The 27,286-nt window shown below is 47.0% G+C and overlaps 2 protein-coding genes across 6 annotated transcripts; both read right to left on the minus strand.

Moving 5' to 3' along the window:
• Window positions 1-1,738: 1,738 nt before the first annotated feature.
• On the minus strand, window positions 1,739-5,993 carry PMVK (phosphomevalonate kinase). Of its 3 annotated transcripts, XM_030188184.1 has the most exons (6): window positions 5,093-5,993; window positions 4,656-4,839; window positions 3,565-3,628; window positions 3,307-3,459; window positions 2,418-2,547; window positions 1,739-2,139 (listed from the first exon to the last, which is right to left on the minus strand). In XM_030188184.1, the coding sequence occupies exons 2-6, from the start codon at window positions 4,736-4,738 to the stop codon at window positions 2,003-2,005; spliced, it is 567 nt and encodes a 188-aa protein (XP_030044044.1). In that variant the 5' UTR covers window positions 4,739-4,839; window positions 5,093-5,993; the 3' UTR covers window positions 1,739-2,002. The 3 variants fall into 3 exon arrangements, with proteins under 3 accessions (XP_030044044.1, XP_030044045.1, XP_030044046.1); XM_030188185.1 differs by lacking the exons at window positions 3,565-3,628; window positions 4,656-4,839 and having other exon boundaries at window positions 5,093-5,399; XM_030188186.1 differs by lacking the exons at window positions 3,565-3,628; window positions 5,093-5,993 and having other exon boundaries at window positions 4,656-4,729.
• A 6,675-nt stretch (window positions 5,994-12,668) lies between these two features.
• Window positions 12,669-27,241, minus strand: PBXIP1 (PBX homeobox interacting protein 1). 3 transcript variants are annotated; one of them, XM_030188310.1, is made up of 11 exons: window positions 27,098-27,241; window positions 24,909-25,039; window positions 24,249-24,328; window positions 23,308-23,380; window positions 22,611-22,675; window positions 21,156-21,309; window positions 19,531-19,749; window positions 17,323-17,396; window positions 16,505-16,630; window positions 14,984-16,320; window positions 12,669-14,382 (listed from the first exon to the last, which is right to left on the minus strand). In XM_030188310.1, the coding sequence occupies exons 3-11, from the start codon at window positions 24,306-24,308 to the stop codon at window positions 13,797-13,799; spliced, it is 2,694 nt and encodes an 897-aa protein (XP_030044170.1). In that variant the 5' UTR covers window positions 24,309-24,328; window positions 24,909-25,039; window positions 27,098-27,241; the 3' UTR covers window positions 12,669-13,796. The 3 variants fall into 3 exon arrangements, with proteins under 3 accessions (XP_030044170.1, XP_030044172.1, XP_030044171.1); XM_030188312.1 differs by lacking the exon at window positions 27,098-27,241 and adding an exon at window positions 25,550-25,604; XM_030188311.1 differs by lacking the exon at window positions 27,098-27,241 and adding an exon at window positions 25,442-25,532.
• Between the last annotated feature and the right edge of the window lie 45 nt (window positions 27,242-27,286).

Below are 27,286 nucleotides of genomic sequence, written 5' to 3' on the forward strand. Positions count from 1 at the left end.
ATTGTTCTGTCTGTCTGCCTGTCTTATCTAGATTGTAAGCTCTTTGAGCAGGGACTGTCTTTTTTTGTGTATGGTGTACAGCGCTGCGTATGCCTTGTAGCGCTATAGAAATGATAAGTAGTAGCAGTAGGTTGCCTGAGCCAGCGGATTTATTTCCCATTAAACATAATTAACTTTGTATGAACTTGGCAGCTAACAGTGTGCAAAACTGGATTAGACTGACTTTGGATGATTGAAGCTCTTCTCTCATTATTCAATACCCCCCTGTGAATAGTAGTAATAAAAAAAAAAGGCAAGTGCATTTTTATAATATACCACTGCAATCCACAAAACAGATTAGGATTTATTTATCGCCTTTCAAATGTACTGGCTGCATTTGTTATGCTATTCTCAGGAAGAATAAAGTCAGGCAAAGACCAGAAGATAGAAAAAGGGAGGTTTTATTACTCACCACAGAAGGTCATTTTGTATACAAGTACAGAGAAGTTACTTTTATTATACCCAGGCTTATCAGACTAAAAAGGCAAACAGAATGCAAGGTTGTAGAAAGAATAAGAAACAATTCAGGTCCACTACCAGGGAATAACTAAACAGCGTTTGGAAAATTACTACATTATCAAAGGCATTTCTGGTGGAGATCAGAAAGAAAGATTCTTAGCTGCAAAGATTCAGTTGTCACGGGGGAGGGAGGGAGGTACCCTGAGAAATAGGCTCTGGCAAGGAAGTAATACTCTTGTCCAGGAGGCGTATTTCAGAGCTTCTTAGATGAGCAGTCACTTATATACCCTTCCCCTCATAGAGGACCACCTCATATATCACCCAATCAGCAATCCTGCACATACACAGGGCCTCGCCCATGTGTCTGGTCATTATCACATGTTTTACGTACAGTTATTCTTATATGTCCAGCTAAAACTGGTTTGTACTAGTTTGCAGATATGACCGTTATCAGGCCTCTAGCTACCATGGACAGGATGCGCTGAAGTCTGTTGTAACAAACTCTAGAACAAGCAGTCTCAGAGCACAAAGTATATTTGGTACAGCCATAATAGAAATAAGCAAGCCAGTTTTCTTCAGGTGGTTGCTGTGTTAGTCCAAAGAATAGTTAAGCTCTAGAACTCATTGTCGGAGGATGTGGTAACAGCAGTTAGCTTATCTGGGTTTAAAACAGATTTGGCCAAGTTCCTGGAAGAAAAGTCCACAGCCTGCTATTGAGACGGACATGGGAGAAGCCACTGCTTGCCCTGGGATTGGTAGCATGGAATGTCATGAATGAAGGCTAGATGGACCAATAGTCTGACCTAGTATGTCCACTTTAAAGGTTAATAAATAGAGAGAGAGAGAGTGTGTGTGTGTCTTATTTATTTAAAAAAACTCATATGCCACTTATAACTTACACAATAAACAGCAATAACCTTACATCATGACTCCACAGCAACAAGCAGGGTTATAGTTACAGTAGTGTGTGTGTGGTGGTGATTTGGGGAGGGGGCAGAGAAGAAACCACATCAGCAATTTGCACCCTTTTCATTTGCATCCCTTTCAGTCAAGCTCTCAACACATCAACTCAAAAACGTAGGAGGAAGGCAGAAAAGCACTTGCTTGGGGCAACACTTTCTCCGCCAACTGCTCTGGCTACTATGATCCTGTCCAACTCCACAAAAGAAGAGGCCTAATGACATGACCAGGACCAAAAAGGGTAGGGTCATGGGTTTTAATGTTCTTATTCAATTAAAACTCTCCCCTGCCCCACAGTTCACATATATAGGCAGATGGACTCATTGTAGAGATTTCACATTGGGGAATATTTACCAGATATTTAAAAGCAGATGCTTCACTGGGCCGAGATCCACCATTTGCAGTACTTCTCACGAGCTGGAGCTCGGCCTACTACCGTGCTCCTGATTTTCGAAAGTGCCACCCCTCCTGCAACATCACTGCCACGGTTTGCGAGTCTGGATGGAACCTGCTTCACGGCACCGTCATGTGGTTTTGGTTCCGGTTAAAGTCTGCCATGAATGAAGGTCATCAGTTTGTTCAGTTGGCCCTCCAGAGACTGCTGGTCTCCATCATTGATAATGGTCCAGTCGAACTTCACTCCATGATCCAGTCCGCACTCAGACTCCGCATCATCGACTCCTGCCAAGGGAAATACCAGAGAGGGGGGATCACATCCTACCCACCAGTCAACCAGCATCACCAGAGCACAAAACCTGGGGCTAGCGCAGATCGATCAATTTTACTGAGGGCTGTGCAGCCATTTTACGGCTGAAATGATGAAAGGTCAAGGTTTTCAGTCAGTGCAGGACTCTGACTGGTTGAAAGAGATGTTCTCTCACTCTATGCAGAGCTGCCCTCACTTTCTTCCATTTTATAACATTTTATAGGGTCTGGCTTCTTGCTGCAGGGTCACTGACCTGCTGTAAACACCCAGCCCCTGTGTTTCCTGGTCTCTTCTGAAGCCACAATTCGAACAGTCTGCACTATGTCACCATAGGCATCTTGGAACCACTTCAAGTCTGACCTTCTCCGAGTGTCACTCACGACCTGCAGCAGAAGGTGGGGGTGGGGGGTGGTGGAGGAAAGGTGTCATATGGATCACTCCTGGCTTGAGAGAACAGGCAGGGAAATGCTGAGCCCAAGCTCACACTAAATCTCCAGCTTTGCTGTATTAGTCTTTGTCAGCCATGACACCAGCCCCCGTCTTTTCAGGTATCACTAGCCAAGATAGAGCTGCATCCCATCCCCCCCCCCTTTCACAGGACGCCAGTTCCTCATGCCCAACGTAAGCATTAAACACTTCTGTAAAGCAACCTGCCAAACCCATCATGAAGATAGAAAATGATGGCAACTAAAGCCCATGCAGCCCACCCTCCACACCAGCTACTGGTCCCATGGCTCATGTTCACCAGGGAAAGGGGACAGGATTTGCTATACTGCCTTTCTATGGTTACAATTCAAGTGGTTTACACATTACATACAGCTGCTTATTTTGTACCTGGGGAAGTGGAAGGTTAAGTGACTTGCTCAGAATCACAAGGAGCTGCAGTGGGAATCGAACCCAGCTCTCCTGGTTCTCAGGCCACTGCACTAACCATTAAGCTACTCCTCCACTCCAGATAGCTGAATGCAGAAAACGTGCTCCGGTCCTGAAGGAAGCCATTGTGAATCAGCGCTAAAAGACTCGGGGACTTTCCGATTAGTAGGGATCTTGGTATCACACCCAGGTACATGTCCCATGGAGGTGGAGGAGACAAAAAGATCAATTGACACAAAATGCATGAAAAGTTTCCTCCTCACTCTTACCCAGAGAGGCTGAACGACACCCTCCACAATAAGCCTGCAGAAAAATCCCGGGTCTGCATTCCGTTTCTCCTCCCCCCATCGGATCATCTTAGTTCTGTAAATCTCCTTATAGTTACTGGCATCCAACAAGCGCTGGAAATCCAAACCATTATCCTGCAAAAAAACAAAACAAAACACACACACACACCTTTCAGCCCTTTATTTTCAGAGAGAAAAGGGTCTCTCAGGCAAGAACTTAGGTATGGACATGGGTTATACCTTAGCAAACTGCTCTTTGAGGGGTCCAGAGAGACGCAGAAATGCACAACTGTCACACCCCAACCTGTGGTACAACAGCAAATTGTATCTTTTATACTTATTTCTATTAAAAATGTTCACTATACAAAACAAAGCTGGTCATCCGGGAAGTCTTGTTGTTTCAGCTAGAAACACAGCGTGGCAGATCTCAGATCCAGAGACACAAGTGCTTGAGCAGCTCCTGTATTGATGAATCTGAGCCTAGGGAGGGTCATCTGTGCTGCATTTACTACCTCAAACCATTTCAAAACGTTGGAGCCCAGACCTGAAGTAAAAATGATTTACTACCACCTCATCTACATTTTATTAGATTTGTTATACTACAAATAATAAAATTAAGCAGCTTACAAAAAATAATAATAAAAATAAAACTTTATGAAACAAACTGAAAAGTATAAAATACATATTTTTTTATCTCCTCATGTTGTTCCCCTTCCATCCCATCAATTCTCCCAGTTTCTGACTCCTCACCTCACTCCATCATCTCTCCCAGTACCCGATTCCCCCATCCCACCATCTCTCCCGGTACCTGATTCCTCCATCCCATCAATTCTCCCAGTATCCGATTTCCCCATCCCACCATCTCTCCTGGTATCTGATTCCCCCATCCCATCATCTCTCCTGGTACCTGATTCCCCCATCCAATCATCTCTCCTGGTACCCAATTCCCCCATCTCCTCTCCCGGTACCTGATTCCCCCATCCCATCATCTCTCCCGGTACCCAATTCCCCCATCCCATCTCCTCTCCCGATACCTGATTCACCCATCCCATCCCCTCTCCCAGTACCTTTGGCACCTAACCTTTATACCTATTCAGGAAATCTAGACTGCCCCAATCGGACTGACTGTACATTTGCCCTTTAGATTGTAAGCTCCTTGAGCAGGGACAGTCCTTCTATGTTAAACTGTACAGCGCTGCGTAACCCTAGTAGCGCTTTAGAAATGTTAAGTAGTAATAGTACCTGATTCCCCCATCCCACCACCTCCTGAGACCTTGCTGTGCCCTCCATTCCTCCGATCACTCCCCCTCCCAGTCCCTGCATCCTGGTACCTGTCCCGGATTGACTCTGTCACAAAATCCTTGCCCGACTTCCTCTTGCCGCTGAAGAGCAGAATAAGGCGAGGGGCGACCATGCTGAGACCGGGACCGGGACGCAGTGCAACAGACGCCGGTTCGCTCTGACTCCTCCTCCTTCCTGCCACACGCCGGGGTTGCTTGTTAAGCAGTTTCCCGTCTAATTGATATCAATAGAAATCAAACAAAATAAAACATGGAAAAGAAAATAAGATGATACCTTTTTTATTGGACATAACTTAATACATTTCTTGATTAGCTTTCGAAGGTTGCCCTTCTTCCTCAGATCGGAAATAAGCAAATGTGGTAGCAGATAGTATATATAAGAGAAACATCAAAGCATTACTTTGACAGTCTGACAGATTCTAATTGAACTATTGTTTGAAGGCAGCTACGGGAAACTTTGCACTTACAGGTTGAGGGGTTTTGGCTCACTTTGTGCAGTAGTGGTCAACCCTAAGGGTTCCAGGCCTCACTCACGCTCCCATAGTCTCTCTCCTTCACTTCCAAGTCTCATTCTGATGCTCCTCCAATAGCTAAGCTTCTCGCCTTGCGTTCCAAGCCTCATCCTGCTGCTCCAATAGCCTTTCTCCTTGGGTTCCAAGCCTCATCCTGCTGCTCCAATAGCCTTTCTCCTTGGGTTCCAAGCCTCATCCTGCTGCTCCAATAACCTCCTTGCATTCCAAGCCTCATTCTAGTTCTCCAATAGTCTCTCACCTTGCGTTCCAAGCCTCATCCTGCTGCTCCAATAGCCTTTCTCCTTGCATTCCAAGCCTCATTCTAGTGCTCCAATAGTCTCTCGCCTTGCGTTCCAAGACTGTCCTGGTGCTCCAGTTGCTTCTTTTGAGTGTATTCCAAGAGCCAAGCCTCTGATGTAACTATTTCGTGCCTGTGCTTTTCAGAACTTCCTGGCTTCTCTTTGTATATGAAACCAAGCACATCATTGGAAATGTTATATTGCATCATCTTGAAAGGGAAAAAACACACAGCATGCATTGCAAAATGCAGGGTTGGGCTTTTTGTGAAATACACACTGCAGAAGTGGGAAGTGGGTTGGGTTGTCACAGTCCTCAGGCTTTGTTTGTGGTCTGCTGCTTTTGGCAAAAGCTCACACTGGTCTGTCCATGAGGGTGAGAAGAGAAAGACTCAGGGGGGGAGGGAGAAGGAGCCCTTCTTGCTTTTACAGTAGCCAGGAAACATGTTTTGGACTTTGTTCTGTTCTCTGGAGAGTACACACATTGATCACCTGGGGTGCTGCAAGCAGGGCCACCCAACAATTAGGCGGTTGCCTAGGGCAGCAGCCGCAATCACAACAATAAATACAGACTGACACCCAGACATAGATGGTCGGTGGCCCAAATGTTTGGGGAGGCTAAAGGGGGCGGGGTTAAGGGTGGGGCCAGGGGTGGAGATTAAATCCATAATTGTCTGATAACACACAGAAAAAAAATAAAAGTCACAATACCTTTTATTACATTTAGATATTAGCTAAGTATCATATGTCGAAGAATAAAGTGGTTGCTCAAAGCATATACTAACCACAATCACTCAACTGCAAAACACTATGCACAACTTTGTGCAAAAACACACTCAGAACCTTACTGTACCATAAATATTACACTGGGCAGAACCTAATACACCAATATACCACCCATACGGAAAATGCAAACCCTCAACAATATGAAACAAGGGATCATAATATCATGATACGTGTAGAGCCACAAAACACCCTAATTCATGTTTAATGTGGGATAAAATGACATAAATAAGTAAATAAATATAAACTTTTAATGTTGAGCACCTGATTCTCAAAGTGGACATATTTCTAACACTATAATGAAAATAAAATGATCTTTTCTACCTTTGTTGTCTGGTGACTTTGTTTTTCTGATCATGCTGGCCCAGTATCCAATTCTGCTGCTATCTGTCCTCTTAACTCCATTTCCAGGGCTTCCTTTCCATTTATTTCTTTACTTTCCGCCTTTCTTCTTCATTTCTTGCCCTACATCTGTAAGTAAAAGCTGGGTCCTCCACAGACTTGACTGTCCAGTGGATCCAGCTTCTGCCTATTTTCTTCCTCCATGTGCAGTTTTTCTGTCTTCCTTTTCCCTCATCTCATCTCCTTCCTCACTCTTCCCTCCCCTCCATGTCCAGCAACCCTCCTCTCCCCTCCATCCACCCATGTCCGGCAACTCTCCTCTCCCCCAGTCCTCCCCTCCATCCTCCCATGTCCAGCAACTCTCCCCTCCCCTATATCCACCATGTCCAGCAACCCTCCTCTCCCCTCCATCCACCCATGCCCAGCAACTCTGCTCTCCCCTCCCCCATGTCCAGCAACTCTCCTCTCCCCTCCATCCACCATATCCAGCAACCCTCCTCCCCCTCCATCCACCCATGTCCAGCAACTCTCCTCTCCCCTGCCCCCCTCTCCCATGTCCAGCAACCCTCCCCTCCATCCACCATGTCCAGCAACCCTCCCCTCCCCTTCATCCACCCATGTCCAGATCGTCCATCATCTCTCCCGTCTGCCCTCAGCTCCCCAATAGCCCTCGTTTCCTTCCTGCCCCGGCCCCCCAGCCCTACCTTTAAATATTCTATTTTTCCTGGCGTTGCAGGCGGCGCCGGCATTGAAAGCAGCAGCAGGCTCATCTCGGCTGCAGTCTTCCCTCGCATGGCTCTGCCCTCGCGGAAACAGGAAATACGTCAGAAGAGGGCGGAGCCATGCAAGGGAAGGCTGCAGCCGAGATGAGCCTGCTGCTGCTTTCAACGCCAGCGCCACCCGCGACTCCAGGAAAAATAGAATATTTAAAGGTAGGGCTGGGGGGCCGGGGCAGGAAGGAAACGAGGGCTATCGGGGAGCTGAGGGCAGACGGGAGAGATGATGGATGACCTGGCTGGGGAGCGGGGAAGACTGCAGCTCACGGGGTGGAGGCAGCAGGGGAAAAAGGTCACGGTCGGTTGGGCTGGGGAGGCTTAGCCTCCCCAAGCCTCTTATATGGGGCGCCTATGCACCCAGACAAAATCAAAGAACGATCAACAAGCACTTTTACCTACAGGAAGAGTGATCACTTTTCAAATTGCTCATTTCTGTGGTTATATGGCATTTAGAAATTGTCCCTCATCTACTGCAGGTGGCATAAGGCTGAAGGTTAATTTAGGGCATCCAATGAGCCCTGGCCTGGCAGTGGTCTGCTACATATTTGTTCTTTCAGTCAAGACTAGTGAAACAACTATGTTGATGTAGGGTTTGTCATTTTCTTAATAATAATATTTCTTCATAAAATCCCAGCATCAGGATCTTTGATCATATAGGCGGTTTTACCTTAAAATTCCCCTTCAGTAGACCCTGGCTTGCTTGGCACAGCTGTTACAACAGCAAAAGAAATGACCAAAATCTGAGCAACCATAGGTCATGTTGTTTTTAAAGAGACTGGAGGTGCAAAACTCAACAGAAACGGCCCCCATGCCCACTTTTGAAGAGGTTTTTTCCGTAGTGGGGGTTGTTAAGCACTACTGCACCCAAAGAGCTGGTACTTGTGACCTTTTAGTTCAGCTGGAAGCCCATGGAGGAGAGACTGATTAAAACAAAACAAGCTAACCCTTAGCTACTGTGACTCGAGTGGGTCATGGCTCCCAACACCTTTTTTGTGCTGGAGCAAAGCCCACAGACCTGGGTTCATTACCTTCTCCAAAAATAAAAACCCACCAGGTGCTTTGTCTTACTAATAGTCATTTTATTAATCATGTGGCCTGTCCTACTTTTTCAGCTCTTGGTACATCTGGAGGAGTTGCAGAGCTGATGAGGTTATCACTTGTTTTAATCTACAAAGACACGCAGCGCTGAAACAGGAGGAAACGGCCCTGTGCTGGAGAGTCGAATTGCTTAACCCCCCCCCCCCCCACACACACACACACAAAATAGAAATGCAACATACAAAGATAGCCGAGATGTATGTCAAACATGTGTGGGATAAACATAAAGGAATCCTGTTCAGAAGGAATGGATCCTAAGGAGCTTAGCCGAGATTGGGTGGCAGAGCCAGTGGCGGGGATGGTGCTGGGCAGACTTATACGGTCTGTGCCAGAACTGGTGGTTGGGAGGCGGCGATAGTGCTGGGCAGACTTATACGGTCTGTGCCAGAACTGGTGGTGGGAGGCGGGAATGCTGGGCAGACTTATACGATCTGTGCCCTGAAAAAGACAGGTACAAATCAAGGTAAGGTATACACATGAGTTTATCTTGTTGGGCAGACTGGATTGACCGTGCGGGTCTTTTTCTGCCTATGTTACTATGTATGTTTTCCAAAGCTCCACATACTGTAATGCACCAGATTGTATCATGTACTGAATATTACAGATTGATTGCCTCAAGTTGGGGGGGGGGGGGAATTTACTGTAATCAGTGAGATTTCTAGCACCCACGTCCTCATCAGCAACTCAATTAATATTAAGAAGATTACTTTTCACAATAATAATACTTTACTAATATAGTCAAGCAGGATTCATTCAATAGCTCTCATTCACTTATTTTAAACAAATTATCATCCAATGATGAAAAAGCTTGCTGGTCAGGGATTCAAAACCCGATATGCATGTTTCGCTATACCAAGCTACCTCAAGGACTGTCCCCCTAAAAAAAATTACGCAGAGGAAGAAAATTACATCCAACTCTGCCCAATCATGATAATCCACTACCCCAAGTTAATAATAACAACAATGCATTATGCCATCCAGGTAAAAATGGCGGTGTCATTTAACTCACTTAAATAGAACGTGCTGATCCAGTACCTAAAAATGACTCCACCCATGCACGTCAGATTTTGAGTCCCGACCGGCAGCTTTTACATGAGCAGATGATAGTTTGTTTGAAAGGTAAGTGAACGAGAGCTCTTGAAATTAATCCTTTTTGACTGTAATAAAGTTGCCGATGAGAAGCTGGGTGCTGGAATTCTGATTACAGTAAAGTTCAGTGTGTTGCCCCACTGAGGCATCAATATATAACGTAAGCCACATTGAGCCTGCAAATAGGTGGGAAAATGTGGGATACAAATGCATCAAAAGAAATATCACTAAATGATAGAAGCTGGTGGGTTACAGAATACAGAGGTGTTGATATTCCACTGGAGTGATTTAATTAAGTCCATTTTCCAAAGCTGACAGGAAAAGAAAGACTTCCCACTGCAGTCAGGTAGGAATGAATCGATCACCCTTTTACTTAACACTCGCTCTCTTCTCCATAAAGGGCTTTTGATTCTGGGTCTTATTTCCAACCAGCTTCTGCAACTCTGGCTCACAGCAACCAGGCAAAACATCCCCCTCCCACCTTCAATTTTCTCTTTCTATGATGGACTTTCCAAAAACAGGGAGCAGGTGGGGAGGGTGTACTTTTTACTCCGACTTCTTTCGTGCCTCCCTCACTCTTGCCCCCCTCTTCCTTTCTGACTCTTGGGATCTTTGCCTTATTCCCAGCACTGCCACTTGGTTCATTGCCCTGATTTATCAAGAACATGAGTAGCCATACTGGGTCAGACCAATGCTCCATCTAGCCCAGTATCCTGTTTCCAATTCAGGTCACAAGTACCTGGCAGAAACCCAAACAGAAGCAGCATTCCAGGCTACAAATCCCAGGGCAAGCAGTAGCTGCCCTATGTCCATCTCAATAATAACTATGGACTTTTCCTCCAGGAACTTGTCCAAACCTTTTTAAAACTCAGATACAGTAACTGCTACCATATCCTCTGGCAATGAGTTCCACAGCTTAACAGTTGAGTGAAAAAATATTCCACAGCTTAACAGCTGAGTGAAAAAATATTTCCTCCTATTTATTTTAAAAGTATTTCCATGTAATCCCCTGGTCTCACTCAGGATTTTATAGACCTCAAATCTTATCTCCCCTCAGCCATTTCTTTTCGAAGCTGAAGAACCCTAACCTCTTTAGCCTTTCCTCATAGGAGAGGAGTTCCATCCCCTTTATCATTTTGGTCGCCCTTCTTTTAACTTTTTCTAATTCCGCTATATCTTGTTTGAGATACAAAGACTAGAACTGAACGCAGAACTCGAATTGAGGTCACACCATGGAGTGATACAAAGGCATTATAGCATTCTTGGTCTTATCCTTTTCCAAATAATTCATAGCATCCTGTTTGCCTTTTTTTGGCAGCTGCTGCACAAGGGACAGAAGATTTCAGTGTATTAGATACAATGACACCTAGATCTTTTTCTTGTGTGGTGTCTTCTAAGGTGGACCCTAACATCAGGTAACTAGGATTTGGATTATTCTTCCCAATGTGCATCACTTTGCATTTGTCCAGTAAATTCATCTACCATTTACATGCCCAGTCTTTCCAGTTTCCTAACGTCTTCCTGCAATTTTTGTACAGTCCACATGTAATTTTAGCAACCTTGAATGGTTTTGTGTCATCTGCAAATGTAATCACTTCGCTCGTCGTTCCATTTTCCAGATCATTTATAAATATGTTAAATAGCACCAGTCTTAGTACTGGTCCCTGTGGCACTCCACTGTTCACCCTCCTCCATTGAGAGAAATGACCATTTAACCCTACCCTCTGTTTTCTGTCCAATAACCAATTCCTAATCCACACCAGAACCTTGCCTCCTATCCCATGACTTTTTAATTTTCTCAGAAGTCTCTCATGAGGAACTTTGTCAAAGGGTTTCTGAAAATCTAGATACACTACGTCAACCGGCTCACCTTTATTGACTTGCTTATTCACGCCTTCAAAGAAATTAAACAAACGGGTGAAGCAAGACTTCCCTTGGCTGAATCTATGCTGACTGTGTCCCATGAAACCATGTTTTATTCTTTATAATAGTTTCCACTATTTTGCCCGGAATTGTGCCAGGAACCCCTTTTAAAAATCACCCTCCAACCTTCAGGTACTAGGTACGATTTGAATGACCGGTTACAGATTACAACTAGCAGATCAGCAATTTACATAAGCATCGCCATGCTGGGACAGACCAAGGGTTCATCGAGTCCAGCACACTGTCACCGACAGCGGCCAAAAGAACAAGCAATTTGTCCCGCCCATCCTAGAAATACTGTATTATTCCCTCGTCCATTCAATAACATTCTATGGCTATTTCCTCCAGGAAGCCGTCCAACCCTTTTTTGAAGTCCGCTAAGTTAACCGCCTTAACCACCTTTTCCTGCAGCGAATGTTTGAGTTCTGTCAGTAACCTTGGATGAATCCATCTAGGCCTAAGGAGATGATTATGTTCATGTTTCCCGCAGAGCTGCTTTACCGAATACTGTAGTTTTATTCTAAATAAGAGGGGCAGCCTTAAAGGTAAGTCTATCACAAATCCAAGGCCTTTGACAGGAAGCCTCTTGCTCCACAGCTGACGGCTGGGTTCCCAGGAGCCCAGGCCACATGGCACAAGGAATCTTGGCTGCAGGACTGCCCAGTGTAAGTGTTATAACCTGAAATCATTTGCAGCACATGCCAGCGGCAGGGTGGGGTTCAGTCCTCCCTTTAAGTCAGTGACACTTGTGTTAGAGGTGTACAATGGCTGCTTTCCTTTGGAACAGGCCAGGTATCGCCCTCTTTCCTCTCCACTATGTGAGCAGGGTCTGTGGGCAGCTTGCTCTACCCATTTTTTCCGGCTGGCATTTTCCCCTGTTAAAACAATCAGTTCTGCTGGTCTGTAATGAGTGCTGTCACTTTTTTTATTTTTGGCTGTCTTTTCCTCCCTAGTGAATGAGGTTGTAGCATTAGTGCTGTGGTTAATGTCAGGACAAGGGGTTTTGTTTTGGGAGGGAAGGCGGGAGGGGGGGAAAGAGTACACAGTATTAATCATGGCACACCATTCATTCTCCTTTCCTGTTGGCTGTCAATAAAAGCACTGCACCTCCCAAATCTACAGCACACACAACACAAAGCAACCAGCTGCCAGTTCTGTTCTCCTGCTGCCCAGAAGGGAGGGGGAGAATTTCGACTAACCCTGGGGCAAATCACAGATGAGAAAGAAAACAGGGTGACTTAGGTTTTATTGACAATAGCCAGTGGCGCTGTTTACAGACAGCTAGACGGCAAAAAAACAAAACAAAACACACACAAAGTAAGGAGGCAACAGAGGTGCCCTTAAAACAAAGCTCACAGTGTCTTACCAGTGTAAGATCAGTTATTTACATAAAAGGAAATAGTCAGTCAGCACTGTGGCTACCAGTAACTCCAGCCCAGCATCAACTTCAACCAGTCCTGACTGAGCTTACCATGTATTTTGAAATAGCATGGGAAAAGGAGGTGGGGAAAAGGGGATAACCCAGGACTGGACCGCAGCCCAGTAAGGGAAAGGTGGTTCTGATCAGGGCAAACAGGAACCAAACCCGGCACCAGCCCCGAGAAGCTCTTTAGCCAGTAACTTGTACCTGACCCGCTGGGAGGAGTTCAGGGACAGAAACAACCCCCTCTCCCCACTGGAAGACCATTCAGCAGGGGCTCTGACGTGTAGAATGACTAGCAAATACACAACCCTCACAAACACACAACAGGTTACAGGATTAAGAATGTATTAGTAAAAAAACACCCCTACCCTAGCCCCCAGCCACAGGGGAAAAAGACTCATTTTCTTAGGAAGATCAGCTTAAGAAGTCCTAATCGCAGCTGTGATCAAGCACAAAGGCACTTCAGGAATAAAAATGTCAGAGGCCAGACCAGTAAAAAACAACAAAAACAAACAAATCCTAACTTTTAGTGGCTCTTTTCCAACTATGACAAGAACCTGCTTGTGCTCTAGTCTGAGGAGGCAAGGCAAGGGAAGAAAAACAAAAATTAAGGGATAAGTCCATATGGAAATCAGAACAGCAGTTAACAGCTCAGAGCTCATTTACAAAGTTGAGTCCAGACAACGGAATATAAGGATGGAGCCGGGTGGACTTCCACGGTCTATGTCCCAGAAACAAACAAAAAAAAAGACCATTTCTTTTTCATAAAGTGCCATACAATCCGTCCCCTTCCTTCGATAAAGAACACCAGTGTCCACAGTCAGGATACCACACAGAGAAAAAACAGATGGGAATAATTTGGTTAGGTCACACCAGAGAAAGTCAGAATCTGCCTAAACAGTCCTTGCCCAACTGGCAGCTCTGTAGTTCTACTCTTCCCCTCTTTCCTTGTGGTGGTGCTTCCTCGTGGTGAATGGTTTTGAGTCTTCATGGTCCCCTCCTCCATGCTTATCACCATAGTCTTTGTGGCTCTTGTAATGGCCAGACCTCCCTCCCTTAGGAGAATCTTCATGGTTAAATTCTTTAGCACTCTTGAGATAATCCAATCGTCCTTCTGGAAGAGGAGAGTCACCAGTCGATCCTTGATGGTTTTTAGCGTAGTGCTTGGCTCTGCCTTCATGGTTGAATTGTTTGGATTTCTCTTCCTTCCGATTCTGCTTGTGGTTGAATTCTTTGTGGTTTTTGTGGTAGTGGTTTGATAGCATGTCTCTCTCTCTCACTGGTTTGGAGCTTTCTTGGCGATGATGGTGTTGGTTGACGTGTGTGGGCTTTCTGTTGTGCTGGCCAGACCACTCTTCCTTGGAGTGTGGCCGTTTATGGCTGTTGTGGTGGTCCAATTGCTCATCAGAACTGTCTGGTTTATGGATAGTTCCCCCTCCTGCAGAGCTTTTGTGAGGGTGGATGGTGACCTTCCCTCCCCGATCCTTCCTCTGATACGTGTCCCTCTTGGTAGACCTAGAAATGGAATAATGCAGTTCTGTAACTATTATTAGAAAAACAAATAAGTTTCATTAAGTCATTTCAGACAAAGATCCCACCTTCCCAAAACCAGCACAGTGGTACCCAATACCCAACTGAAAGGAAGCGTAGGATGAAGGTGAAAGGGGATAGATTCAGGGGTTAACCTGAGAAAATACTTCTTCACAGAAGAGGTGCTAGAGACAAAAAAACGTGGGATAAGTACATAGGATCTCCAAGGGAGAGGAAGGGATAGTAGATGACATGGATAGACTAGATGGACCATATGGATCTTTATCTGCCTTCATTTTTCTCCGTTTCCATCTATGACCAGGGAAGATTAAACAAGTGACTCCTTTAAGGCCTTTCTTTAGGTCCTTTGGAACTGGTGCAATAAGACAACCCCCCTCTCGGTTGTGAAGATAAAACTATAATAATTCTGGAATTAACTCTGGTTTAAATTTCAAAACTCTGTTCCTTTTCTTTGGAAGAGCTCAGAGTACCTTCAAACCAGCATTTGGGCCAGCAGCAACCCAACTACACAATTCTATACCTGCAGCCAAGTCAAACAGCAAACAGCAAAGCCATCTGGACCCACCTCTTTTTAAGAGCTGCGTCTCCGTAGAAGTGTCTGAAGACATAATCTTCAAAGTCATCCACAGCATCATCATCTCCCTTCTCCTTCCTGGCAATATCTTCCAGGTAATCCTCCACATCGTCCACAAAGTCCCGGAAGCGTATCTGGTCATGGCTGAAGATGTCCCCCTGAAAGAAGCCACTCAAGACAGATGTCAGCTCTGGGAGGTATCTGGACAAGTTGCTCTTCTCCAGGTATTTCTCGAGAAGCTGCTGAAAGTCTTGCTTCTTGACTGGCTCCAGCTCGGTACTGAACAGGTCCAGGCCTTCCTTCCGAGCACAGTCAGGTATCCCCGTGCATCCTTCGGGAACTCGGTACTGGTGACTGGAGAGTTTCTTCCAGAATTTGTTGTGATCGTGGTGTCTGTGGATGGATTCTTTGCCATGCTGGTCACCATCTGTGTCCACTCTATTCTCTCTGTGGGAGTGCAGCCCATCACCTGGGTTCTCCCGCTCAGCCTGTACTTTTCTTCTGGGCTGGTGGCCTCTCTCTTCCACCCAGGCCTCAGTTCTCTCCTTCCCTGGCTTGCCGTCCTGATCCTCTTTCTTTTCTCCCCACTTTGGATGCTGTTGGCCATGCCTCCCTTCTTCATGTTCAGATTTATTCTGCTCCCAGCTTTTGTTTAGGTTCTTCCGCTCACCGTGGATGGGTCCCTTTGAGAATTCTGTGCTGGGTGGCACAGTGGCTGTCTTCAAGGCAGCACCCGAGGATCCAGAGGTGTTAGAAGGGTCAGTCAAACTTTCCTCATGAATTCCAGGTTTGGATCCTCTGCTTTTCTCTTTGTTCTCAACATAGCTGCTCTCCCATGACTCCGCTCTCTGAAGCTCCAACACCAGTTTGTTCCTCCACTTTATCAGCATTTCTCTTTGCTGCTGTGATTCCCCTTCAGTCTCCAAGGACACCGACTGACTGCTCAGATGATCAAGGTCATGTCTAATGGAAGCCACAAGCATCCGCTGCTTGTCCAACTCCTGCCTCAGCATCTGGGATTCGGCCACCAGCATCTCTTTCAGTATCAAGGAGTCCTTGATCCGCTGCCTCTCTGCATCCAGCGCTTCATTAAGGTTCATGTTTTCAGTCACAAGATTCCTGCTGTCCGACACGGTTTGTTCCAGCACCTGAAGCGTCTCTTTCAATGCCTGGAGCTCATCCTGTGCAGACAGGTGTTCCATTTCTTCATGCAGCACAGACTCTCTAAGGCGCAGATTTTCCTCCAAGAGGCTCTGCTGCTGGGACTCTGCCGAGTCTCTCTCATTGCTGCTTTTCTTAAGCAAGGTTTGAAGCTCTTCCTTTTGGGCCTGAATAAGATGGAAAACAGAACTCATCCGTCAGTCACAGCGTCGGATTTTTACTGCTTTAGTTACTCGATAAGAGGAAAGCTCAGGGTTAGCTCCCTCTCAAGCTCCAAGAATTAGCTTGTTCACAGCTGCTACTGTACCCCCTTCGCCTCCCCCTGAAGGCAGTCTGGAAGAAGAGTCTTACCTGCAGCTGAACCCGCAAGAGTCCAATCTCCTGGTTCTCTTTGACCAACCTGTCCAACAGCCCATTAATAGCTTGGAGGCTGTCCACGTCTCCTGAGGAGTCCTGCGCATGCCACTTCAGCCAATCCTGTGTGAGGTACAGACGGACACTCATTGGAAGACCTTCACCTCATGCAGTGGCAGAGAACAGCGGAGTTTCACACACCCACCCACCCCCCCTCCTCTCTACAGCCACCACAACCTGTCCATCTTCTCCCCTTCTTCTACAGCCAGCACGCCCCATCCCCCCACCCCCCATTCTTTCACAGCCAGCATGCCCCATCCCTCTCCCCCCTTCCACAGCCAGCACACCCTATGTCAGCCTATTTTTATAAGCAGAATACAAATGTTGAAAGAATATTTCCTCCTATTTGTTTTAAAAGTATTTCCATGTAATTTCATTGAGTGGAAAAAAAACCCCACCCCAAAACGATTCACTTCTACCCACTCTGCACCACAATCATATCTCCCCTCGGCCATCTCTTTTCCAAGCTGAAGAGACCTAACCTCTTCAGCCTTCCCTCATATGAGAGGAGTTCCACTCCCTTTATCATTTTGGTCGCTCCTCTTTGAACCTTTTCTAATTCCGCTATATCTTCTTTTGATATACAGCGACCAGAACTGTACACAATACTCAAGGTATGGAAGCACCCCTGCCATCCTGTTTGCTTTTCTGGCCACATTCTGTTGATGGTTCACTAAAAGTGGAGAGCGTCCCTCTACTCTGGCTGCAGTCTTCGTCTGCAGAAACTGCTGCCCTCCACCCCCCACCCTACTCACCCTAAGCTCATCCAAGATCTGTGACTGCTTCTCCCCTGCCCCAAGACTCTGTTGCTCCAAATTCTCAAGTGGAGCTGTGTAAAGAAAGGAGAGGAAAAGTTATTCAGCACCTGAGAGCCAGCGCTTTCAGAGCAGGGGGGGTCATGTGTAAAAACGACAGCTGCTTTCTGCTCGTCTCTTCTGTTAGTAGCACTGGAGCTGGTTAGCTGTCTAACCAAGTCTCACTCAGCTCTGCCGTTTGCTCATTCTGTGGCTTGTGAAAACCTTCAGGAACCAGATGGTAACTGAACACAAGAGAAACAGGCACACACCAAAAAGTGGGAAACGAAGGAAGGCTGGACACTAGGATCAACAGAAAACGTTTACTATTGCAATGTGTAAAAAGCAATGCATAGCAACACAAAATTGATACTCAGATGTGCCTGCCTCAGGAGTCTGACAAAATGAGATTGTACAGTTGAGTAGAAATGATGGACTGGTCTTTAAAAAGACTGCACATACATGAATAATGCACCATTCAAAACCAGGGGCGTAGCTACGTGGGGCCACGGGGGCATGGGCCCCCATAGATTTGGCCCTGGCCCCCCCTGCCGCTGGGCACCTTTGCTGGTGGGAGTCCCCAACCCCCGCCAGCCGAAGTCCTCTTCTCCAGCGTGGCCGCATTGCTGATCTGCAAGGGCAGGCTTCTGTTTCTGTGAGTCTAAGGTACCCGGTGGCGGGGGAGGGATGGTGGCGAGAAGAGGGGGTCGAAAGGGTTGGCGTTTAGGGGGGGGGGGGGGGGTCAAAGGTGGTGGTGGCGGCGGGGAGGTAAAAAATGACAGGTGGTGGGGTCGGCGGCACCATGGGGGGCTAAAATGTGCCCCCTCACCTCGGGCTCTGGACCCCCCCTCCCGCCGAAGTCTGGCTACACCCCCGTAAAACACTAGTGTAATATAGGGCCTAATACTCTGGTATAAACAGAATATCAGGTCGAGCGTATCAGACTCCTGAGGCAGGCACATCTGTGGCAAAACACGGTGCCGTTTCGAGTCTCGAGTATGAATTTTGTGTTATTGTGCGTTGCTTTTTACACACTGCAGTAAAACTTTTTCTGTTGATCCTGTGGTTTGTGTCTCACTTTTTCTGAAAAACCTCTGCATCTCTCTCTCTCTCTCTCCAATTTCCTGCTGTTTCCTCATCATGTTGCCTTATGTTTTATTTTTATTACATTGAAGATGTTTTTACTCTTTGCTGCAAACCTCTGTGTCTATTAAATTATAAACACTAAACTTTTACAAACCTCCTGCCATCTGTCCGTCTGCAGGTGAGGAAGACCAATGGAGCCTTACATGAGGCTCCGATTCGTTCTTTAAACCAGAGCTTCCCAAGTGGGGTCACAAAACCTGTGTTTGAGGTTGTGACCTGGGTGGGATCTCCATATGCACATCTGGGGGTCACACAATTTTATTTGCCACAGTCAGGGTCACAACCACAAAGACTGATAAGCAACGGTTATAAATGTTCTACAGAATTTTGAGTCTTAAGTGGTTGCATCCTGGTGGAGTGGGGTTACTTACCGTCTTCAGCATCATAGAGGCTGCCTGGGAGATAAGAGAGACACATACACCCACGAGAATGCCGTAAGGACCTCTCTCCACAATGACTGCCAGGCCACACCGCACCAGAAGCTAGTCCAGGGCACTGGCGCCCTCTGCAAACCTTATACCCCCTCCCCCCCCAACACATCAGGAAATTGATTCTTTTAAGTTTCTGCCCATCAGGACCTGTTTTTTTTTTTTTTTACTTTGACTGCAGCTGCTCTTTGCTGTCTCCAGAAGCTGCTCCCTAGGCAACTACCTAGCCTTGCCTAATGGTCGGCCAGTGGTGTTGCATAAATGATATCACACACTGACAAGAGCTGCTGCATTCCCCCCACCCCCACCACACACACACTTATTTACGATATCACTGAAATTCAATCATCTAGGCAGTTCCACCTCAGCATTCACTTGTCTATTAGATTGTAAGCTCTTTGAGCAGGGACTGTCTCTCTTTGTTAAATTGTACAGCGCTGCGTAACCCTAGTAGCGCTCTAGAAATGTTAAGTAGTAGTAGTAGTAGTAGCATGGAAATGTCTCATGTGCAGCTCACTGACCCTGCTAGTAAATGAACAAGGTCTGTCTGCAGGTGTAATCCAAGACCAGATGCTGCTGATCCTCCCCAGCTCACCTGAGAACAGCACGAATCCAACGCACAACAGGGCAAAGGTGCCAAGAAGACACTTGTTCAAAGTCAGCCAGGCCCCCTCCCAACTGCCCCCCTCAGCTTCTCCCTGGTCAGCAGTAGCAGCAGGGGATGGGCAGGTGCCCCTTGGCCGCCTTTTCTGCAGTCCCTCCATGTCATCGTCCTCATTGCTGGAACAGCTCCCCCCCTCCATGTCCTCCTCCTCTGAAAAGAAACACATACAACAAGAGACCCAGCCATCAGTTCCAGCAAAAAACAAAATCAGAGAAAATTTTCTTCACTGAACGTGTAATTAAACTCTGGAATTCTTTGCCAGAGAATCTGGTAAAGGCGGTTAGCTTAGAAGGGTTTAAAAAAGGGTTGGACGACTTCCCAAAGGGAAAGTCCATAGACCATTATTGAATTGGACTTGGGGAGAATCCACTGCTTATTTCTGGGATAAGCAGCATAAAATGCTTTGTACTTTTTTGGGATCTTGCCAGGTATTTGTGACCTGAATTGGCCACTGTTGGAAACAGGATGCTGGGCTTGATGGACCTTTGGTCTGGTCCAGTATGGCAACACTTATCTACCTGTTGGTCGGATGAAGGATGCGTTACAAATAACCAAGCCAGCACTGTGACACTGGAGCCCTGCTTTCTTCATGGAAGGCAGGCTGACTGCAGCCCCTCTCCTGGTAGTTTTGGGGTGCAAGTAATGCTGATTCCACAAATCCATGATTACATATTAAGCCCAGGTCCTACTTGTCACCCAACCTCTCCAACACCGAGCGACCAGCTGCAGTGTGCTGCAGAAATGTAAATCATGCTATCTGCACATTAACATGCCAGTAGCCCAGGCCATCAGAACACTAATACTGCAGCGGAGGTGGGAAGGATTCCTGCAGTCCCTGAGCAACCTGCACTGGTGTAAGAACAAGGTCTGCAATCGGGGAGTGGAGATCCTCGAAGGACAGGGCTACACGTGTCTGAATTACAGATAGAGTGTGCCATGGCCTCATGTATAAATCACACACACGTCTCCAATAACCTCCCAGCATGCTCTGTACCAGTTTCAGAAAGCAAAGTTCAAACCCTTTTGGAGAGACAAACTCAGAAGAAATCCATAAGCGAGTGTTTGCTTCCGCTGCTCTCTTTCCTAAGGGCTAGAGTGCGGAGCTTCCATATTACCAGGCCAGTCCAGGATTTGACAACTCTGTCCTGGTGCATTATGGGATCTGCTGTGCCAGTTTCAATGGGTAGAATCAAGGACTACATATCCCACACTGCTTTGGGATGCAAGCTTAAAACCAGGACTGTCCAGAAAGACTTCCTGGAACTGGGTTAACTTGGCAGCTCTGGGAGTGGGAGAAGTCCCTGTACACCCCACAGAGTTTGGCTTGGTCCAGCTGTGGGAAAGTGGGCACACAGACGAAGGAAATTAAAAGAGAAAAAGCAAAGGGAAGCAAGTGCCAACCCGCAACAAAAAACCAAGAAGCAGAAAAAGAGTAGCAGCTTTGAAGTTACTCACCTTCCGCATTTGCTAATAAATGAACTGTAACGTGAAGGCTGCTCCAAAACCCTCAGGAGAGGAAGGAAAAATGCAGCTTCCCTCCCTCCCTCTCCACTTACCTCCATTGTTAGCCAATGAGGGTTTTTCTGGGTGGGAGGTTGGCACTTCATCTGGAGGGTTCCCTGCACAGCTGGATGGAGAGGGTGGCAGCAACACATCTGCTGCCTGTCCAGCCAGCTTAAGGTTGATCGGTGGCTCTTTCTCGTCTTCATCCTTGGGATAAAGAAAACTTTTATCATTTATCCTGTGTGGTCAGTAATCTTCCCCTCCCAGGTAAAGCCATTTCTCATGCACAAATCATGGTCTTTTCTCCCTCACAATCTGAGGAGCAGCCATGGGACCAGAGTGTGTTTCATCTCCAGAGCCACTCCCTGGAAGAGTGTCAGTAAAACCAAAATACACGCTTCCTTCCAAATTCCTTAGAAAACATTCTCTTCACCTTTAAAAGGACATAACATATGTCTGTAGTGTTCCTAGCCCTGACTTTATGAACGAGCAACAGGCAGTTAATGGTTCAACGTACATACACCCGATCTACTTCCACCATGAGCCACAAACAGCATCATACTGCCTTTCTGTTCATCGTGAGCACTGGGGTGGGGGCACAAGGCAGGAACCTGACTGACGTAGGCGTTTAGGTTCCATTATACAATAGTAGCTTAAGGTGGTATCAATACGCCTAGCGTTTACGTGCTGGAACTTACACAAGGCAGAGAGCGGATACAAGTACAGCATGGATGAACACAAGCCACGATATTCTGTAAGTCACTCACATGGGAGCCCTGCCCTTACCCCACCCGTGTCCAACCCTCGGGAGCCCTGCCCGTATCCCACTCATGCCCACCCTGCCCGTATCCCACTCCTGAATCCAACCCTCAGGAGCCCTGTCCCTACCCCACCCCTGTGTCCAACCCTCGGGAGCCCTGCCCGTATCCCACTCCTGAATCCAACCCTCAGGAGCCCTGCCCGACCCCATGCCCGTGTCCAACCCTCGGGAGCCCTGCCCGTATCCCCTCCCCCCCATGTCCAACCCTTGCTACAAGTTAAGCAGGGTATTTGCAGAACGGTGCTTAGGTCCCAGGCTAGCCTTTATGTGGGCAGACGAGGATGAGGACGCAACTGCATTCTAAACCTTTCCATGCGTAGGTGCCAGTGTAGATGACGGTATTGTAAACATTTACATGCATGAGGCTGCCTGGTTTAGAGATGCCCATGTGCGCAGCTCTGGTCACCCTACCTCAGAAAATAGGAAATAGGAAAGATGATAGAAAATGTTCTGAAAAGCAAGTAGAACACAATACATGGGATGGACAGGCTCTTGTACGAAGCGAGGTCTGGCAGGACTCTCGATGGGACACGTCACTGATCCAAGCCAGCACGACTTAACTATGGAGTTAAACAGTACACGAGGCCGAGAAAGACCAAAATGCTTCTCATCTGTCTGTTTTCTTTTGCTAGATGCACTTACGGCCCCTCATTAAACCTGGAGCTGAAATATAAGAGGGAACCTGTACCTTCACTTTCAAAGGATGGGAAGGATCAAAGGTCCCAGAATCTTCTCCCCTGTCAGAGGCAGAACCTATGAAGAGAGGATTAAAAGGTCCAGTGACACACAAAGCACCGTCACTACATCTTATCCTGTGTACAGTATGTCTTCATGCAAGGAGCTCCCTGGGGGGGGGGGGGGGGGGGGGGGGAGGGGTGATGTGATGGTGGTTATTTTTAAATTGGTTTCTGAGGGAATCTGGGCCTCAAATTAATACTGGGAAGCTGACGACTTTGATGGCTGCTACGCTTTGTATTTGTAATATGTGATTATGATTTTGCCCGTGTATTTATTGTTCACGTTTTACTTTTCTTGTATTTTTACCATGATTACATGTTATGCCCGTTTAGTCTGAGGGGGAGGTGTGCCTGCCACTCAAGACTATTGAGGATTGTCACAGCTGGATCCAACCCTGTTCTCCGCAGTGAAAACAAAGCTCAGAAAAATACCAGTCTTCTGAAACCAATGTCACCAAACACGTTTTATCTGGCCCAACTAAGAAACAGATCAGCTCAGGACAATCATGTCAAGCTTCCTGCTCCATTTTCACTCTGCAGCATTTGTGTGAGAACAAGTTGTAGCTGTGAAGTCAGAGGACCATCCCATGAAGACCCGATCACCAGGCCTCCCGATTATTCAGGGAAAGACGTTTGGTAAACTCCTACCTGAGGCTCCATCAGCTGGGATTTGGAGGGATTCTCCTCTTTGTACTGGGCCCAATGTCTCCACATGCAGCCCCTAAGAACGCAAGAGTCCGATTACTCAGAGAGCAGAGCACGCAAGTAACAATAAGATTTAATAGACAGTGTTTCCTATGAGTCAGTTCCGCAGCTCAAGACACCGTGAAGGAATAGCTTGTTACACCCCATCTCCTGACCAGGACCAGCCCAACGAGAGGGGGCAAGCAGACTACGTACCTCTCCTGAGCAGCCAGCCACCATTGGGTCACTCTGGAATAAAAGGTGGCTGAAGGTCCTGCAGAGTTTTTGACTCCCCATGCGGCCCGTCACTGCACAAGCATGGCAGTAAATCTGACACGTCAAACTCCGAACAGAAGCTCATCTTCATGCTGCTATGCACAAGATTAACCCACTGCCCTCAAGACTAACCCCCACCCCTCAACTCCAGCACAGGGCCTCACTATACCTGGCTCACCCAATTCCCTGCAAGATGGGCAGAAATGCAGGCAAACTGCTCTGGAATCAGTCACCCGCTGAGCTCAAGACCGATCTAGGGGGTCTGGTTCAGTTCTGTTCTAATACCTTCTACCCCCAAGTCACTCAACAGCCACCCTAACACTTCCCTGGTAACTTTCACTCCTTTAGCCAGGCTCTTAAGATGTGCAATAGAAAACACCGCTACAGACTTCCCAGAGCTGACCCGTGCGTGTTACACATTTTGGCAAAGTCTCGTCAACCACACAACGGCGTTCCAGGGCTCTGGTTCCCCAGAACTTTCAGTCCTGAACTTGTGGGTTTGGGGGTGGGACGTAAGCTACCCACCCTGCCTATTCCCTACCTGTGCCCACCCTTTGCTACATTGAACACATTAGACCCCTTCTTGCTTGGGAATAGTCACTTTCAGTAGCATTTCAGTGGTAACATACCTCAGTGTTCGCTGTGACCCAACTGCTATCTGAACCTCTAGAATTGGAGGGATGAGACATTCTTGTTGCTGAGCTCCCACCTGTAGGAAACAGACAGGCTGGATGAGGGGTCCTGCACGTTACGTAAACATGAGCTCTGGGACACGTATCAGGTGGTTTTCAAGCCACGTTTAAAATGCTGGGCACATCCATGTAAAGTGTGTAAAGCTGGAGCCAGACTGCCAGTGACTTCCAGCTGGGGTGTTTTCTGTCCCTAAAGAACTATAAAGCCCATCTCTGCATAAAACAGCAGACGCTATGTGAAGGGAGGGGGGACGGGACAGCATATACTGCTTAGATTGTGAGCCTATCAGGGACAGCGCAAGTACCTGGACAACTTGTATGTAAACCACCTCAATTCATGCTCAAAAGCGGCGGTGTATCAAATTAATAAATGACAGACACAAAAATGAGTTGAGTACCCAAGTCCTGGACTCCACTCCCAGCTCCACCCCCTGCCCCAGTTGGCAAAGTATTCTTTTGTGACTTGTAACTGCAGGGAAATTTGCATTGGAAATAAATTGACTTGCAAACGAGAGCCAGGATCCTTTCATGAAGCAGGTCAGTTCCAAAGTGGCTGAAATTGCAGTTCAGCAGACATTCCCTCTTACATGTACTCACCTGACGTCTGTTACAGGCTAAGCCTTTCATGCAAACTACATCTCCACGGGCTTTACAGGAAAAGAGAATCGCTTTCCCACATACACTCCGCTTCTCAGTCTGTCCAAAGATGTAGTTTCCAGCATCTCCCACTGGTGAAAAAGTGAAATGATGAAAGGTGGGGGTTGTACCTCAGCTGGATGGGAAGTCGATGCACTAAAGGAAAGCAATAGCCAAGCTGAGTCCTAAAAAGGTAAAGCTCTTTCTAAATGCTGAGAAGGGGATGTGCCTCCTGCTCTTTGAACTACACCAGATATAGCACTGAACAGCTGCAGGAGGAGAGAACAAGGAGCTGCATCCACTCCTCTCATCTCTGTCAACTTTCCTTCTGTAACTTTTTTTAAGGATTTGAAGGGCACAGTCTGGCCCTGAATGTTAAAAGCCCCCCCCCCCCCCCCCCCCGCCTGCTATGAGACCAGAGAGCAGGAAGGAAGTAAAAGGGGTGTGAGGATTTAGATGTTTTTGCAAGATAGCGCAGCCGATCTGTGGCTCACCCTCTCAAGCTGCCTCTCCTTGCCAAGTCACACACGATGCAATGTCCAAACCTCAGAAAGTCTGCATGGCCCACTATTAATGTAATTTATGGAAGTGGTGACACTCACCCCGTCACTCTGGGATTTGGGCACAAACAGGAGTGGTGCAGAGGTTATCGGGCACTCTAGTCAAACCTTCCACCTTTCATCCCCACCCTCCAAAGTTGTAATAATTAAACTCTACCGTCTTAAACACCATACAATTCTATAAAAAACATTGCTTAAATGATTTAACATGTAAAAAGTCTGTTTAACTTTTTTTTTTTTTGCAGGTAAAAGTGCACATTGATAATTCTTTCAGTTTGTCTAGCTGTCAGGACTTACTTCTGCTTTGCAGCTGCTGTCCTAGGCAACTGCCTAGTCTTGCCTACTGGTTGGGCCAGTCCCGCAGACAAACTGATGCTGGGGGAGACCAGGCTCAGCGACTGGCGTAAAGATAGTGAGAAATCAATCCACAACTGTGGAACAGAAGACGTTCAAAGGAGGCAAGGCCCAGTTTTCAGCACACCACACGGCTCCACTGTTGAACCCCCCCCCCCCCCCTTCACATTCCCAAATAGCCACCCCTCAGAAGGTGGGGGCAGAGGTTCCAGTAACTGCTTTACTGCCCCGACAGTTTGTTTCCACATGTATTTCACCTTCCTGTTGGGTTATAATTGCCTCATCTCTAGCCACAGGACACAGCAGATTATGACTCCCCCCCTCCAAATACCTGAGGTTATAAAGCAGCTATTTGGGGGAAGGGCAACAGGTGCGCTAATACCATCACTGCTGACATGATACAATCATGAATAGCTGAAATTCTATTTCTCATATATAGTACAGCGTTACTCAATACCTGTCCCCCAGGTAGACCAAGTTTTCAGGATATCCACAATGAATATGCATGAAAGAGATTTGCATACCAAGGAGGCAGTGCATGCACATCTCTCTCATGCATATCCTGAAATCCTGGCCTGCCTGTGAATCTCAAGGACCAGAATTGAGTAGCCCTGGCCTAAAGCATCCTAGCAAAATGATTTGCATTTCCAGCCTGCACAGCACGCTTGCAAGGGCTGCAGATCAATTACCAGGTAATGAGATTTGAAAATGAAAATAGTGTTGGTAAGCAGAGAATCTAGACTTCCGAGCCCAAGGAAACAGCCCTCTAATGGGCCTCAGTGCCAGACTTTACATCGAAAGGGTTACAGTGTCCCAGAAATAAAGTCAAGGGTGGCTAAGAATAGCAAACACTTGGCCAGATCAGTTAGTAAGTGCACAGGCATGAGAGAGACTGAGCAAGCTCCTCCATTCCATCCCTCACCTCAACCAGCTGCTGCTCTCCAGGACCCATTACGGGCTAGTCCAGTGGTCCCCAAACCTGGTCCTGGACGCGCCCCAGGCAAACAGGTTTTCAGGATATCCACAATGAATTGCATGCAAATCTCTCTGTGAATATCCTGGTATGAGGGCGTCTCTTATAAACCCGTGTCATACCCTCTCTATCAAGTAAATGAGCTGCCACTCTCCCAGACCCATTAAAGGCTAGTTTCTTATAAACCCAACCCTCACACAGATGTATCCCCCCCCCCCCCCCCCACAAATCCCTTCAGCATCCAATACAGATTTAACTCTCACCTGTCTATATAACAGAGTAACCGAATGCACTCCTCTTTGCTCTAGGACATTTTAGCTTCCAGCCCCATCAGGTCTGGTCCCTCTGACTTGTTAACTTCACTCCCTGCAACTTTGTATCACAGCCACAGTTTCAGGAAGTCCCCACCCCCAGAGGAGTACGCACACCCTCAGTGTCCAATGGGCAGGAGT

The sequence above is a fragment of the Microcaecilia unicolor genome, chromosome 14, assembly GCF_901765095.1.
Source record: "Microcaecilia unicolor chromosome 14, aMicUni1.1, whole genome shotgun sequence".
In the NCBI taxonomy this organism is placed as follows: domain Eukaryota; kingdom Metazoa; phylum Chordata; class Amphibia; order Gymnophiona; family Siphonopidae; genus Microcaecilia; species Microcaecilia unicolor.

What these genes read in the sequence shown, in the direction of transcription:
- PBXIP1 (XM_030188310.1), bottom strand. Translation starts at nt 24,308, where the DNA reads ATGTCTCATCCCTCCAATTCTAGAGGTTCAGATAGCAGTTGGGTCACA. An exon ending in AGATCTTGGATGAGCTTAGG is followed by an intron (nt 16,631 to 17,322) that starts GTGAGTAGGGTG and finishes TACCTCACACAG; the next exon opens with GATTGGCTGAAGTGGCATGC. An exon ending in GACGCAGCTCTTAAAAAGAG is followed by an intron (nt 14,383 to 14,983) that starts GTGGGTCCAGAT and finishes TTCCATTTCTAG; the next exon opens with GTCTACCAAGAGGGACACGT.
- PMVK (XM_030188184.1), bottom strand. Translation starts at nt 4,738, where the DNA reads ATGGTCGCCCCTCGCCTTATTCTGCTCTTCAGCGGCAAGAGGAAGTCG. An exon ending in GTGTCGTTCAGCCTCTCTGG is followed by an intron (nt 2,548 to 3,306) that starts GTAAGAGTGAGG and finishes CTTCTGCTGCAG; the next exon opens with GTCGTGAGTGACACTCGGAG. An exon ending in GGGCTGGGTGTTTACAGCAG is followed by an intron (nt 2,140 to 2,417) that starts GTCAGTGACCCT and finishes TTCCCTTGGCAG; the next exon opens with GAGTCGATGATGCGGAGTCT.